At 39.6% G+C, this 15637-nt stretch overlaps 1 protein-coding gene across 1 annotated transcript in view; it reads right to left on the bottom strand.

The window, feature by feature from the left end:
* col27a1b (collagen, type XXVII, alpha 1b) overlaps window positions 1-15637 on the bottom strand; it is a 67639-nt gene that overhangs the window by 7162 nt on the left and 44840 nt on the right. Inside the window, exons 28-50 of the mRNA XM_084359392.1 lie at window positions 15216-15269; window positions 12242-12295; window positions 11758-11802; window positions 10779-10823; window positions 10591-10644; window positions 9872-9925; window positions 9733-9786; window positions 8852-8905; window positions 8555-8608; window positions 6525-6632; window positions 6372-6425; window positions 6010-6117; window positions 5880-5933; window positions 4389-4442; window positions 3265-3321; window positions 3121-3174; window positions 2952-3005; window positions 2782-2835; window positions 2596-2649; window positions 2380-2487; window positions 2185-2292; window positions 1386-1493; window positions 1237-1290 (exon numbers count right to left, since the gene is read on the bottom strand). Of these exons, the coding sequence (XP_084215518.1) occupies window positions 1237-1290; window positions 1386-1493; window positions 2185-2292; window positions 2380-2487; window positions 2596-2649; window positions 2782-2835; window positions 2952-3005; window positions 3121-3174; window positions 3265-3321; window positions 4389-4442; window positions 5880-5933; window positions 6010-6117; window positions 6372-6425; window positions 6525-6632; window positions 8555-8608; window positions 8852-8905; window positions 9733-9786; window positions 9872-9925; window positions 10591-10644; window positions 10779-10823; window positions 11758-11802; window positions 12242-12295; window positions 15216-15269 (1497 nt within the window). The remainder of the gene's footprint in view (window positions 1-1236; window positions 1291-1385; window positions 1494-2184; window positions 2293-2379; window positions 2488-2595; window positions 2650-2781; window positions 2836-2951; window positions 3006-3120; window positions 3175-3264; window positions 3322-4388; window positions 4443-5879; window positions 5934-6009; window positions 6118-6371; window positions 6426-6524; window positions 6633-8554; window positions 8609-8851; window positions 8906-9732; window positions 9787-9871; window positions 9926-10590; window positions 10645-10778; window positions 10824-11757; window positions 11803-12241; window positions 12296-15215; window positions 15270-15637) is intronic.

Below are 15637 nucleotides of genomic sequence, written 5' to 3'. Positions count from 1 at the left end.
GGAAGAAGGGTCAGCTCACACAGAATTCAAGTGGGTTTACTGAGAATACAGACAGAAAAAGTCTGTCCTGAATTGTGTCACTTTTCAAGAGTGAACAAAGAGCATGTGGAATTAGGACACAGTGTCGGTCTCTATGGGAAACAACTAATTTTCAGCTTCAACCTTGAAAGACAAAATCTATCTATCTATCTATCTATCTATCTATCTATCTATCTATCTAAAATCTGTCATTTGATCATGTTGATCATGTCTTAGGGGTGATTACCACTAACTCATCCCACCGCACCTCCACCCAGGTACCCCTGTTCTAAAAGACCTCTACACAATTTCCAAGATATCCCCCTCAGAAAATGGTTTGTGTCATAGATGATTATATGGTGAAATGTTCCTTAATCATACAAAACAGTCTCTATTTGTATATTCACGTTGTAAAACTGCTTGAAAATAAACTGTTTGCCAGTAAATGTTCTGGCTACGTGTATTATAATAGCCCCATAACTTAGTGTCGGCATGTGCTGGATAAACACAACAATTCTGAGGATGTGGAAAAGTTTTATCAGAAACTCAGACAAGCAGCTTTATCTCTCCTCTTGTTTGGAATAAGGTCAATATTGTTGCGTGATGTTATTACAGACATTAAACATCACTCCAGGGCAAGTTTCCACATATTGTTTCAGAGCCTTTACTTCTGCACTTCTATCTGACGACTACTCTAAATATCCTTCCTCATTTAGTTTGAACAAACATTATAAACGATACTGAACCCCAACACAAAGCTCATCTGCTTCACACTCCTGTTGAACTCCCACAGTAGGAAAATATCCAACATCACTCTCAAGGTTTTAAATTAAAGAGTGAGACTCCAGTAAAGCCTGTTCTGTTTCTTCAGCTGGCAATAATCTATCGAGCAGCAGTGCTGGAAGTAAAGAAGACTTATGTTGTAGCAGATGTCATCCTGGGGCATGTTACAGTAATACCTAACAGCTTTCATACCAATTTTTACTCAAGACAATATAATGTAATGCACCTCCGGAGAATTTTAGACGTTCAAAATTCATAAAAGTACATCAACCAAAAGGTGAGTTAAACCCCAACATTACTTTTAAGGTCATCTAACTGTCTCACAGCCTTATCATATCTCTAGTCTGACAGAGAAAGAACTCCACTCAGAATGGAAAACTAAAACTTTATAGGTCATCATTTTGGTTGTGAGTGGAGCTTCTTGAGATCACATACCTTTGGTCCAAACAGACCAAACACCCCTGGAAATCCTTGTTCACCAGTATCCCCCTGATGAACAGAGAGAAGTGAAAGTATCATTACTGAACAAGCAAAGTATATGTCATGGAAAACAACTTCATGTTATTTGACAAATCAGTGCTCACTGGTTGTCCTTTGGGTCCGGAGTCTCCTTGTTTTCCTGGTAATCCCATTCCGCCAACTGAGCCTTTTTTTCCTGGTGCGCCAGTTTGGCCGGGAAGACCCCTCTCACCCTGAAGAACAGACAAGCCCTCGATAACACATGCACATCCTTCTCAAATACCAACCGATAACCACTGCGCAGACACCTGGACAATAAGGAGAAGCCGCTTGTGCAGCGACAAACTCGTGATCCCTCACATACTTCCCATTGATGGGCACTTCCATTTATATTAAACTGTCCAATTTGATAAATGAATAAAAAATCATTATGATCCAGTCAGAATGAAACTTTATTGCCTAGCAATGGGCACCATGATATCAGTTGCTTAACACCACAGGTTGAATAAATAAGGCCTCTGTGTTTCTCGCCATCATGTCTATATAAACTCGATGTAATATTGGCAAGGCCATGCAAATTAAGACTGTGCCAACTCATTAATATTTGCAACAGTAACTTCCCAACAGTATGAGGTCTTTTGAGAAATGCTGTTAAAGACTTTGTGCAGAGCTTGGCCTTTGAGATCACAACACACTCCTAATACAAAGGCAGCATTATGGTGCCAAGTGAGGCAACAATGGCAGATTAAGGCTGAGTTGGCAATTTCCACTTCATATTGGCAATAAAACTCCCTGCACTGTGATCTATAAAAAGGATTGTGCCATAACTTAACATTATGGTTCTTTGTGAATAAGATCAAAACGTTGCACTCTTAACTCAAGCAGCTGAAATTAAGATAAACAATGTCCATCTGTCATTCTCACCTTTGGTCCAAAGGAGCCTTGACTTCCTGGAAGCCCAGTCACACCAGTGTTACCCTGTTGCCCAGGTTTGCCAATTAAACCCTCTCCTCCATCCTCTCCTTGCTCCCCCTAAACACAGGACATAGTTGGTGAATAATATTAAGAACTGTTTTATTTTCATTCATTTTAAAGATCTACCACAATCAGTGTCCTCACCTTGACCCCTTGAGTTCCATCTTTGCCCAGCAGTCCATCGATGCCAGACGGGCCCTCCAGTCCCTCCCTGCCCACAACTCCCCGTGGGCCAGGAGGACCCTCTGGACCCTTAGAAAAGACAATTAGTAATGTTTACATCAGCGTTTACATTGGCTTTAAATAGTAACATGTAGCTGGACTGTGAGTTATGTAAGACAAGAAATGTATCCAACTCACTGGTGGTCCTTTGGTCCCAGATGTGCCTCTCTGCCCTGATTTTCCTCTCTGACCCTGGAACAGAAAGAGTCATGTTCCACAGTTCTGACATGGTTGTGTGATGGAAAATGCAATCCAATAATAATGCATGAGGTAACTGGGTTTTCTCTTACAAAAAAAACATGCCACTATTATTTATGTCCTTACTTGATCACCTTTGGATCCTTTCGGTCCTGGTTGTCCCCTTGGCCCAGGATGTCCCTAAAATGATTATTACTGTTTGATTTGAATTACACTGACTGTGTTTGGGCACAGTGTCTATATATACAGTATATATATGAATTTTACATTTTGAGAGGCATAAATTAGAAACTTACAGGAAGCCCTGGGGCACCAGCTTCACCTCTCTTTCCATCAAAACCTATTTGACCCTGGAAAACATGTTCTGCTTTTCAGTGTACAAAACATCACTTGAACCTGTTCAACACTATATCTGAAAACAAAAGCAAGCAACATGTCATTTTTTTAAATTTTTATTTCACTTACAATATGTCCAGGGTCACCTGGCTCTCCTCTCTCTCCTCGGTCTCCAGGAGGACCCTGGGTACATATGGAAACAAATTAGTAGAAAAATCCAGCTTACTGCTGACTAACAAAACATAAAAAAAATGGTACATGTAAGAAACTCACTCTGTCACCTTGGGGACCTGTAGGACCTTCTGCCTTGCTGTCATCTCCCTGTTCACCCTAAACAAGCAACACAGAAACAATCAGGCAACCACAATTGCTGGAATTTCCCTCTAAACCCAGTAGTCTGTGCAAAATCAATGCACGCTTGGTTTGAAATAGTTTCACAATGGAAACACATTGCCCACTCTCCTCATATGAATGGCAAGTCATTATATGCGCTATTACCCACAATAATCCCACTTCACATAAATGGATCCTGTGTCTGTTCAAGGGGCTTTAAGGGATTCATTAAACAATAACCAAGGATGTGTGTAGGAATTTAATAGTCATGCGTCGTGCATGTGTCACATGAAATAAATAAATGAAGAGCCCAACGGACATCTAAAAGTAGGAGAATAATTAGTGATGGCCACAGGCCAAGCATAACTGACACTTATATTGATGGAAAGCAACATATTGCGGCATTAGTGCTTTTAACATAACTGTGACAGACATCTGCAGTTAACAGATTCTGTGGCATGCTTTAGTGCCAGGGTTACCTGGCTCTCTCAATTGACTATCATACATTTTGCATCGACCCATGTGATAACATGATACTGATTTAATTAGCAAGCAAGCATAGCCATTATATCGTGGATACTGGCAAAGAGAAAATAACAAATATCCTCATCCAGATGGCTCCTGCCCAGGGACTAAAAAAATGCAAATTAGCGCCTCACTAAACTCTGGTGCAGTGTGTTCGATTGTGTGCCGCGCTTGTCACAATAAACACAAATTATGGTGCTAATGTCCTCAAAATCATGGGCAGAAGAGTCCAGGTGCCTGGCTAATTATATACATTTGACATCACTGAGTTAATTGGATGTACAGTTCATATCATTGATCAAATTAGGGATGACTTTAGGAATACTGCAAGGACAACAAGACAGACAGAGGAAGCACTAATTAGGGACACAACTGAAGCTCCAATGCATCAAAAATACTGACCGTGCACTCAAAGACAATGAGCTGCATGACAGTTTTACATTGTTAAGTAATGTGACCATTACAGGCCAACAGACCTCATTAAACACAATAAAAGTGCAGACAGCGATATGGGACAGAAAGTAAGTGTGCAAATGTACCTTTTCACCTCTTGGCCCTGGAGGGCCCAGGGGGCCCTGCGGTCCCATGTGACCCTATGACAAGACAAAAGAGTACGTGGCTCATTTCACAACTGTTAGCAGCTCCAAACCTTCACTCCAATTTACTGAGTGAAATATTACATTTAAAATGTAGAAAGGCATTTATTGAGGTAGAGACGGATACAACTTCTGAAAACTGAGAATATAACAGTGTCATCAATCACCACATTATCTTTTGTTACCATGGAGAATGGAATATTGTGATTCATCACTCAAGTCCTGGTTATGTGTGTCAACAATTTGATTATACTGTAGACTTAAATCGACGTAATGATCGATTTTTCAACCCCAGTCTCATCCTAGATCTATTATGTGAATAAACAAGTATGGACAAGTAATATTGCTATTCCTATTTTCATCTCTTTGGACAAGAAATGGAAGTTTTAAAGGTGTCAAAAATCCATTGAAAACAAAAAGGTTCTCCACCACACCAATCTTATAACCAGCAACATAATGTGTCCTCTTTGTTAGTCTGGTTAGATAGAGGAGAAGTACATTTAGCTAGCTGCTTGCAGAAATGGCTTGCTAGAAAACAACACCCCACTCTCTTTTTGCTATCAAATTTTCTTTTTTTGTTTTCTTTAGTTTTTTTAACATGTGCCTCCATAACACATGGAGGCACACAGTTGTTTTTGTGTCTACTTTCTGCCCCCTAGTGGTCAGCTTAAAGTAAAATATACATTTATATAAATTAAAAATTGGTTTTACCTCCATCCACTATTGCTATCATGATACTATGTCATACTTAAGCCTTGTTTATCCCTTTAAATAACAATTAAACAAGAAATCACAGTTAACACAATGGATGAAGAGACACCAGTGACTTGTCCTGCTCTCCATAAAAAAATTAAATCAGACAAAAATACACAAGGGGTTGGTGACGCATCTGATTACTGAAGAGGATTCCCCGCACTGTGGGGTCAAGAGGAATTACAAATAAGATTCAGCCTATGACTCATCAACACTCGAATGACGCAAACATTGTATCTACTCACAAGTCATATGTGTCTCTAAGTAGTTTGTTATATAAAATTATATAAATTCCATACAATAAATTAAGCTAAAATATAGAGAAAAGGCTACCTTAAAACAAGATCCTTTGATTGTCACAATATTTCAAATTGACAGCAGATTAAAGACTTCTGTAAGGTTTTGGTACTGTTGTACATCCCACACTTTTGTAACATCCTACGATGTAATGTATAACTCCATCAATGTTAATGAATGGATTGGTAAATTGACTTTTTTATGGACATTTCTATAGTGCTTTTCCAGTCTACTGACCACTCAAAGCGCTTTACAACACTTGCAACATTCACCAATTCACACACACATTCAAACACTGATGGCTGAGGCTGCCATGCAAGGTGCCGTCCTGCTCATCAGGAGCAATTTGGGGTTCCTGAGCCACAGCCGTCAAGAAGAGCTTACCTCGTAACCTGATAAGCCTGGATCTCCTTGTTGGCCCATTCTCCCCGGAGCACCCTAGGGGAATGTATATATTTAGTCCACATCCGCCAACCACAGAGCAAGTCCTTCAAGCCATCTGTTGATGTCTTACCACTGGCCCGATGGTTCCTCTCGCTCCCTTCTGCCCGACAAACCCCATCTCTCCCTGTTCTCCGATTGGCCCGATCTCACCCAGGTGACCTTGGTGACCCTTGCTCCCCTGGAGAGAGGCCGCAAGTGAGCAGGTATGCAGTGAGTGTGCAGACTTTAGCGAATAGTTGTGTTGGTAGTTTGACAATCCAAACATTAAATGCAAACATTTAAGCACTTCCAGTGTCAGGCTTATGGAGGTTACTGACCTTATTGTTTACCACTTCATCAGATAACTATGTAAGCCGTTACACAAGAGAGCAAATTGGCAGACATTCAAGAGTGAAACGTTTTTTTTAGCCACAAGCACGTGAAGTGACAAACCTTTTCTCCTTGCTTTCCTCTTTCACCAATTTTGCCAGGTTTACCCTCCGGACCCTGGTAAAAGAAAAATCGAACCGAGTTGTAAGTGAACAAAAAGAGCTGTCTCTTCATGGGAATTGAATGACACTTGGAATTGGCTGCGGAGACACTTACCCTTACACCCACCAGTCCAGGAGGTCCTGGAAGTCCTTCCTTTCCTTTAAGACCAATTTCACCCCTGTCTCCTTTAGCGCCCTCTGGACCAGCGTCCCCTTTATCACCCTGAGAAGAGTCGAACAAGTCCAATTTTGGTGTTATCACAGGCAACCTTAGGCAGGATTTGAGCCTATTGTAGTTTGAATACATTTAAAGAAAATAACTAGATCGGAAAAAATATTTATATGCAAAAACCAACAAAATGTTCAAATAAAATAACACAGAACTTTGCAAACTGCAAAGCCTGGGGGCCCACAAAATTAAGGAATTTGGACAGCAAGGCCTGATTTCATCAAGAGCCTTCCAATCTAAGTAGGAGTGTGAATCTGGAACCATTTAAAGTTATAAATAAAATCTTAAGTTGTATCATGAATTCACACCCCACACACAGCTGGCTCTACATAAAAGTATTGATGCTACATTGTGAAGGAGATGAAGTTTCTACAGTGGCCGCTTCGGCATGTAAACAGAGAGTTAGAGTAGTTTCGCCAGAATGACACAAAGCTTGACTCATTTCTTAGAAAAACACAATAGGCTGTAACTTGGAAATGTTTCCAAGTTGGAAAGAAAGAATGTCACGTTGACTTGGCATTCTTTCAGCATCGTTTGTTGCCTGAAAATGGGCTGAGGTTCAGCTGTACATTGATGCTACATCATCAGTTTTGTTGCAATTTTACTGAAAGGATTTGTTGGCCATGCAACTCCCTCGCAGCATACAAGTAGCTTTGTAGACGACTAACATGTACAGCTGCATAGTTCAGCAAGCCCCGTCTATTCAACAAGAGTAAGAAACAAAAGCAAAAGAGACTAATGGTCTGTCCGAGTGGACATATGTCAATACAAAACAAGACTGGACCAAGTATTAAGCCCTGAGGAACACCATGGATGAAAGGAGCAGAAGAAGGCGGAATCCTATTCTTATACCTCATCCTCCTTCACAACACCGTTATACTTGCCACTCCCAACATGCCCAACATGATCTTCTGTTTAGAAATGTTTAAAGTTTTGAAGTCAGAGTGTTTTTAGTTCACCTTCTTTCCACCTTGTTTCTTTACCCTTAATTTTGCCTCCCTGCTCAACCTTGTATTTAGATACAAATATGGCTTCTCTCTGAAGCAACAAATACTGCAGATAAACAGTGATACAGAGACTTGATTTTTGCCTGACACGAGAATTAGGTTTTTAATTTGCTACAGGCGCCTGGAAGGAGTTAGTCAATAGTTTTTAAAATCCTCCAATTATTTGCTAAAATTAAATTTTGCACAATTCAACAAATAAAACAACAGTGAGCCATGACCATGCACTGATTTTCATTCCCCTAACAGCTAACAGCAACAGCTGCAAATCCCTCTTGAGCTGCCGTTTTCCATCCAGGAGCTTCACTGTGGCCAAGAAAAGCTCAAAGTAGTTTACTCTCCTGACTAACAGAAAACGTCCTGTACACAGCACAGACCAAAACACTCTCTTAGGTTGACTCTATTATAATCCTTGGTGTTCTCAGCACTCACATTTTACCACCTTCTCTAAGCCAGCAGTTGTTTGTGGGTCTGTCAGCCATACTTCCAGCAGTTTGGCTGTGCTGGATCAGCAGGCTCTTTGTGCTTCCCAATTTCTTTTTTTTTTCCTCCAATCACAATATTTGCCAGATTTAAGAGCTCTTAAAATAGCACAACTATCTGTTTTCACTGAGTGTCAACACAATGCAGCTCCAACTGTACAAATGCCAATATCTCACAAACAATACGCTCCTTGCTGTTATTACAACATGCTGCCATAGTCAACAAGAGAGTTTAGTAAGTTCACAGACATAAAGCTTCAGAAAAGAATGAATGAATCTTTGTTGAACTTATTGACAACAATTTTACCACAATTCAAGCAACGTTTTTTGAATTTACTGTGGGCCTGTACAGTAAAACACATTTCATCATTTCAAAGTGGCAAATAAATCAAATTTTAAATCACAGCATGTTTTGTATTTTTCAACTTGCCTTGGCTCCATCAGGTCCACTTGTTCCAGCTTCCCCATCAATGCCTGGCTCACCCTGATAGAGAAATAATATAAATTAGATAGTTGCAGTGTGTTTTGTTGTTACAGTAGGACAGTAATGACAGGAAGCAAAAGCAGATGTGTAGCATGCCAAAGATTGTATTTGAATATAATTTACAACACATTGAGCCCTAGGCTTGTGATGCGTCCGCTTTTAAGGATTTTTGAAGGTTTGTGAAAATAAATCCACTGCACTTAAACTCAAAGACTTTAAAGAAAGAAAACATGGGACACTCACTCTCTGGCCAATCAAACCCTGCTCCCCGATGTTGCCAAGTAGACCAATGGCACCCTGTCAGGAGAAGAAATGTGATGGTCAAGTCACCAGTAAGGTGTTGTATCTCTTGGTGAACAACCTTTGCTTCCACCAGAGTTGTTTAACCAATGCTACCTGCTCAGTAATGTCAAGTAATATGGCTTTACATTTTGGGCCCCAAATCATGAGTATGCACATGGACATTTTGTTCAGAAAAAAAAGAAAGAATTTGATTTCATTATTAACATAAATGCAAAATAATCCTTTCAGTTTCACTTTACCACAATTACAGCCAACTGGAAAACTAGAGCAGGTTATTACTGATTGGCTGCCCTACGATTACTGGGGCAAAGGCATGGAGGCACTAAAGCAGTTTAAAAAGTCATACCTTTTTTTTCCCATTTCTTTCCTGAAATTTCACTCAGGATTTTAGTCTCTACATAGCTATCATTGAGGGTAGCTGACTAACCTCTAAACCAACCAGTTGTGCTACAGTAATTTAAAGAATTTACTTCATTCTGCGAGTGCTTCCCTACTTCTTGATAATCCTACAAGCAGTAGTATTGGAGACAAAACAGCCAGTCGAGTCTTTTTGGCTGGAATTGTGATACACTTTAACACCATGTCTGGCTGAGTGTGCATGCAGGAAAGACTTTGAGTGCACGGAGCACTGTGAGGCACTTTTTGTTAGCTTAAATTAAAATATTCGTACATATAAACAGATATGTATCTGCTTGCTTTCTTTTTGGTCAAATTTCCCATCTCACTCTCAGGTTTGAGGGCCAAATATAATTCCACATCCACCAGACAGATATAAATATCAATAATCAATGAAAATGTCAACAGCATATGATCATCTTCACCTTCTCTCCAGGTTCACCAGGCAATCCTCTGTCTCCAGCCTTGCCTGGTGGCCCCTGTCAAAAGCAATCACAGCCTTTAGTGTTGTGCTAAAGTAAAAGCCAGTTGGAGTTCTTACACAAGCTGTGTGATCAAACTCACCTTCAGCCCCATCTCCCCCAGTGGCCCAATCGTTCCTGGTGGCCCTGCTGGTCCCTGCGGGATAGCAGAGGCATAAAAAGCATAAAAAGGTTAAGAGTGCTTTCTAATCTTGGACAAACACCTCTGAAAGTGACAGTAAAGGAGGAAAAATGTGCAAAGAAATAAGAACCAGGCACAAAGTGTGGATTTGTGGAGATAAGTTAATCTGCAGGGCTAAGAGACTTCAAAACACAGAGCCAAAGCTTCTGCAAGTGATGGAAACAGGCCGGCTGTTATAGAGACACATTCAGGCTACAATAAAGCTGCCTCTCCAGGAAAGAGATGGTGTAAATCAAATTGTCTCAGACTCACTACTTCTCTACTTCTGAGACTTGGGCAGAATGAGAGAAAGAGGATTAGGTTGTTCAGGGCTTTTTGACCAGGATAAGGGTTTCTGGAGACACTGAATAAATGGTGTCAAAGTGGAAATTCAGACTTTATATGCAGAAAAAAAGGTGCACAATAGGTGTTGGAGAGCCACAGGTCATTGCAGATAATGAGACACTTTGCCTATAGTACTTCTTCTTTAAGAGATTCTGTGATTGTTACATTTTACATAATTGAAACAAGTATAATGGGAAAAAAAACACAGTAGACCATTGACAATTGGGTTAATTTTTACACATGGAGCAGAATAGGCTCTCGTACACAGCATTCATGTAGGCGAATAATAAACTCACTGGTTCTCCTGCTATTCCTTTGGCTCCTGGAGGTCCCGAGGGTCCTTGAATACCCTAAAAATTTTACACCTGTTTACAACACACACACTACTGATATTCATGCATGTGTTAAAATGCTACAATACCCACTAGAACAACAGCGAATCAAGACTGACCAAAAGAGATCTCTGTTAGCCCCAATCACTTACTGGAAATCCCTGAGGCCCAGCTTCGCCTGTCTCTCCGAACTTTCCCTGCAGCAAAATTACACAAAGGGAAAAATAAGCTCTACTCTCATAGCACTCTGAGCAGTGCGTTTTAAATGGTGCTGTTTGTGGTTAAATAGGTGTAGTTAGCATAGCTAGGTTTTGCATGAGGACAACAGACAAAAGAACACAGGGAGGGTTAAAAATGTGCCTGCAAGTAACAATCATCTTTATGATCTGTCAATTACTTTAAATGTCTCGTCTTCAAATAAAAAATAAAGTTGAAAATGACAATTGCATTTTGTGGGAGCCCAAAATTATCTTCAAATTGCCTTGTTCTTGTTCCACCAATACTCCACATCCCAATGATATTCAATTTAGAGTGATATAAAACAGAGAAAAGCAGCACAATTACATTTCAGGGACTGGAACTGGAGTGACTAGAGTGAAGGTTCAGCCCTTTGGCTTGATGAATGATATAAAACAAAAAGCAGAAGTGGAAAGTCACTAAATAGATTTATTCAAGCACTGTATGTTGGTATTGTTTTAAACACTTTAGTTGAGTATTTCCATTTGTGCAACTCAATACTTCTGCCCCCACTGCATTTCAGAGAGAAATATTGTAGTGTTCACTCTACTACATTCGTTTGAAAGCTATAAGAGTCAGTATTTACTTTGAAGAATCAGACACTATATAACACATTGTTGTTGATCAAACTATTGTGTACAGTGTATAAAGTAGGTAACATTCGCTCAGCGGCTTAGTAACAGTAAAGTGATGCACTTGGCCTTAATATTTTCAGTACATTTTACTGGTAATACAGATGTTACTTTTACTTCAATAAGACTAAAAATAAAGGACTTCAGCTTGCAATGGACCTTTTTCACATCGTTATATTGTTACTTTAACATAAGTCAATTATCTATATACTTCTTCCTGAACTATTACAATGGGAAAGTAAAGAAACCCCATCTTCCTTACCACCTCTCCGGGGAGACCCAATTTTCCTGGTGGACCATCAGGGCCCTGCAAAGAAAACATCCAGCTCAGTTAACTCAGCTCTCTGAAACCCCCAGAGTCAAAATGTTCTCGACTGCTAAGCACTACCAGCGCCATCAATATTTTAAGACTCTTTGATTTAGGGGTTCTGTTGTTAAGATTTCTAGTCAAGACTGTCCTCTAAAGATTCTTTAGATGTTAAATATAGCTAATAATTGCAGTCCGCTGAACAAAGCTGCTTGTAAAAGTTCTCATGATTTTTTTTTCTTAATTATAGAAACATTGTGTTTACCCTTGCTTTCTGTGGGACAGATTTGCTATGTGCAATTAGGAAATTGGAGGGCAGAAATTTCTCCAAGGCAGTCTGGCATGTAAAGCAACGTTATCAATAAAGGACCATAACCTTGAATAAAATCTAAGACTTTAGTTTTATTAACTGTTGTCAAATTTGACTTTCTGTGCTCACCTTTACTCCAGTGGACCCTTTCTCCCCCACTGGGCCATCAGGACCCATCAGACCCTACACAGAAATAAAGTAATGAGAAATAAAAGTTGTCACTGATGAATAGCTTTGGAAAAATTTGGCCTTTAACAGACCCGAGGCACATGTTGTTTGACATATTAAGTCAATGAATTAGGGTGCTTAAACTCCATTTTTGTCATCCGTCTTGAGTGGAGCCTGGGAGGCAGTTCTCTCGGTTTTATTTCGTGCTGTGGTTTAGCCCACACCGAGTAGACATCATCAAAGATTGTGGCGATTTTGCAAATACTTGGCATCAGCAAAATAGCTCCAAAGCATGCCCAATCCACACTGTGTAGACTTTGTCCCCATCTTTCCACAATCACACACACACAGTGGTACCGCCTGCACACTGGAGTTATTGTAAAGAAGCCTTGGGAAAAGGTCACAAATCCTGTCGCTGATTCATCCTCGCCATTAAAATGGAACCAAACTATTCACTGATGTTAAATATTAAAGGGCTGACTGTGTATTTTGCTGGTTGTTCACGTAAGCACTTCATATGAAAATGATCAAAACCGAGTCAGAGCAGACTTAAGTTTATCATCATCATTAGTGCCCGAGTACAGAGGGTGCCGGGATCTTATTGATTTTGTAGCGATTGTTATTATTCTGCTGCGTAACACATTTTTGAGGGACTTAGTAAATTCAAAACCTCAAAAAAAACTAGAAAGCCCATCAAAAGTGGCAAAAATTGCAATCTGACATCTCAGGAATGGTTGTGGCAAAATGACTCGAGTAAATTCGTTCATGTGATGCTGCAAATCTATCTTGCCAGATTTCAAGCTAGGCATTTCTGTCCAAACACACAGGCGATGAACCACTTCGCATCCTTTGAGGAAATATTTGGCAGCTAGCAATGGTTGCTACGGGTGTGTTTTGGTGTGAAGACAAGAAAGAAAGTCTTGGTGCCAAAACCTGAACCCAAAGGGAAGTTGGCCATTTTGAATTTACTGTCCTTTTTTGGTTGCCATTTACATGTTCTGTACTTTAATGAACTCATCTTAGAGAATTACACAGACTGACTTCAAACTTGGTCAGTGAAATCTAAATACCTTTGCAATGCTGAAAAACCAATACCCCAGAAAATCTCCCTCTTTTTTTACAGCCTAATGTTAGCAGGTGCAAAAGCAATGTTGACTGTGTGACATAATTTGTTTTTTTAGATCCGTTCAACCTGAACAGGCACATCAGCCAGAAGCTCACACATTTTCCCTGGCTTTCTTTTTTAAAGTGCACCAATTTTAAAGCTTTTTACTTGAAACCGCAGAGATAAAAAGATGGTAATGACATGCTTACATATCTGAGAAACGCGTGACATTAAGATTGAAAAGTTGCTTAAATTCAGTGGAGTCACTTTGGATGCAGGCACTGGGGATACAGCTTTTAAACAAAAATTGGATTACAGAGTGACATGATGCTGACTAAACCTTAAACTAAAGTAAAATGTAATAACTTAACAAGATATGAGAGCAAACAGAAAGAAAGTAACAGGATTGGATATATCTTCCAAAAGGCTACTACTGCTCTTGGAATGATTCATTTATTGTGCTACACATATTGTTTTCACCCAGAAAAACCTTTGAAGTGAAATGTGTATCTGGCTGAATAAAACTATCTTCTTTTTTGGAGGTAATATCACAATTTTAAAAAGAAAACACTGGGGAAGGGGATAGGTTCTTACTTGTTTGTCCCCTTCTTGTTGACTGGGAGTGACTTCAGAAAGTGAAATAAGGGCACTAGTGTTTAATTATACTAGTCTTTATTCTATATCCCAAGGCCTTCATGTAATTTTCAACTATTATAGTTATTAAATATTACATCTGTGACTGCTTGTGATATCAGGGGAGCCGTGTAAAACCAATCCACAGAATTAAATGCCTTAATTATAGCACTTATTCATGTTAGATCAATTATTCATTTCAGTCCAATGATCCTGCTGTGCAAACCAAGGGCTATTTTCCCAAAGCAGCGCTCAATTATGAAAAAGTGAGAACACTGGAGTTGGAAGACAAAGCCAAACACATACATTTAAAAAAACTAGGGTTTTTTTACTGTATGATGATGGGAAAAGCTCCTTAAATTCATATGCTTAACTAGTACATATTCAGATTCAACCTGTTGTGTCAGTGTAAACATGTGACAGTACAATGTTTCTGAAAGGTTGTTCTTTCTTTGTTGTTATGCAATCCTTCAATGTGTGGTGTTTTTGCACTGCACTACTTAGAGAGTGATACGAGAGTGAGAAGGAAAGTCGGCAAACGTGAAACATAAGATCAAACTTTAATATATGAGCTTGTCTCGTTCGATAGATTTTCAATGCCAGTTATGGTTGTCTAACAATGAAGACAACGATTCCCATGACCCTGCGCTATCTCATTATGTCAGCAAACTACGTCTTTTGTTTACACTGTTTTGATTGAAAAACCCGACCATCAGAAATGACATACTGTCTTTTTAAAACAATTTATAGCCATGTTACCATGTGAGGCTGGAGCTCAATGCTGAAGCAAACAACAAGCGACACGCTCACATGAAAAATGCTACGTGTTTACCAGGTATAATGTTTACCATGTTCACCATCTTTGTTTGCCGTGTTAACATGCTGACATTTGCTATTTACCACTAAACAAAATAACAGCTGAGGCTGACAAAAATGTTATTAGTCTGGCAGCCATTTGGACAAATTAAATTTTTTTGGGACCATTCGCCTACATAAAATGTAATTGGATCCATCAGTGTGAGTGAATGTGTGTGATGGACCAACCAACACATCGACCTACCTTACCTCTTAGCTAGAGCCATGATGTCAATGAGATTAAACTGCTGTGTCATATCATAACAACAGTAACCGACATTAGTTGCACATCACCTGATGGTTATATAATCTTATAACACAGATTTCAGTTATGTTACTTACCCTCCTGCCTTTAGGTCCTCTGACGCCGATGGCTCCCCGCGAACCAGGAGGTCCCTGAAATGTGAGAAGAAAATGTGTTTGAGTTTGTAACAAACTGTGGAAACTATTAACTATTAACAGTGGTAAGTTGAATGCCGGTACACAGAAAGTAGCTATTTTAACAGTAAACAACAGTTCAGCTTTTTAATATAACATGAATTATCAAGTGCCTTTATAGAAGTTAGGCTGATATATTAAATCAATAATGGATTTTTGTTAAAGAGTGACTTCACACTAGCTGACAATGTTTTTGGTGAAATCCAGTGGTTTAACTTCTCACTTTGCTGCAGTGAAGAGTGCAACACAGCACGTTTCTGACCATACCAAACAACTCCCATCACCGGCTAGGTTTTGGTTAAAGAACATGTGATTGAATGCTTGAT

The sequence above is a fragment of the Pagrus pagrus genome (genome assembly GCF_965226575.1).
Source record: "Pagrus pagrus genome assembly, chromosome: 8".
In the NCBI taxonomy this organism is placed as follows: domain Eukaryota; kingdom Metazoa; phylum Chordata; class Actinopteri; order Spariformes; family Sparidae; genus Pagrus; species Pagrus pagrus.
This window is presented reverse-complemented; position numbering and strand designations above follow the sequence as displayed.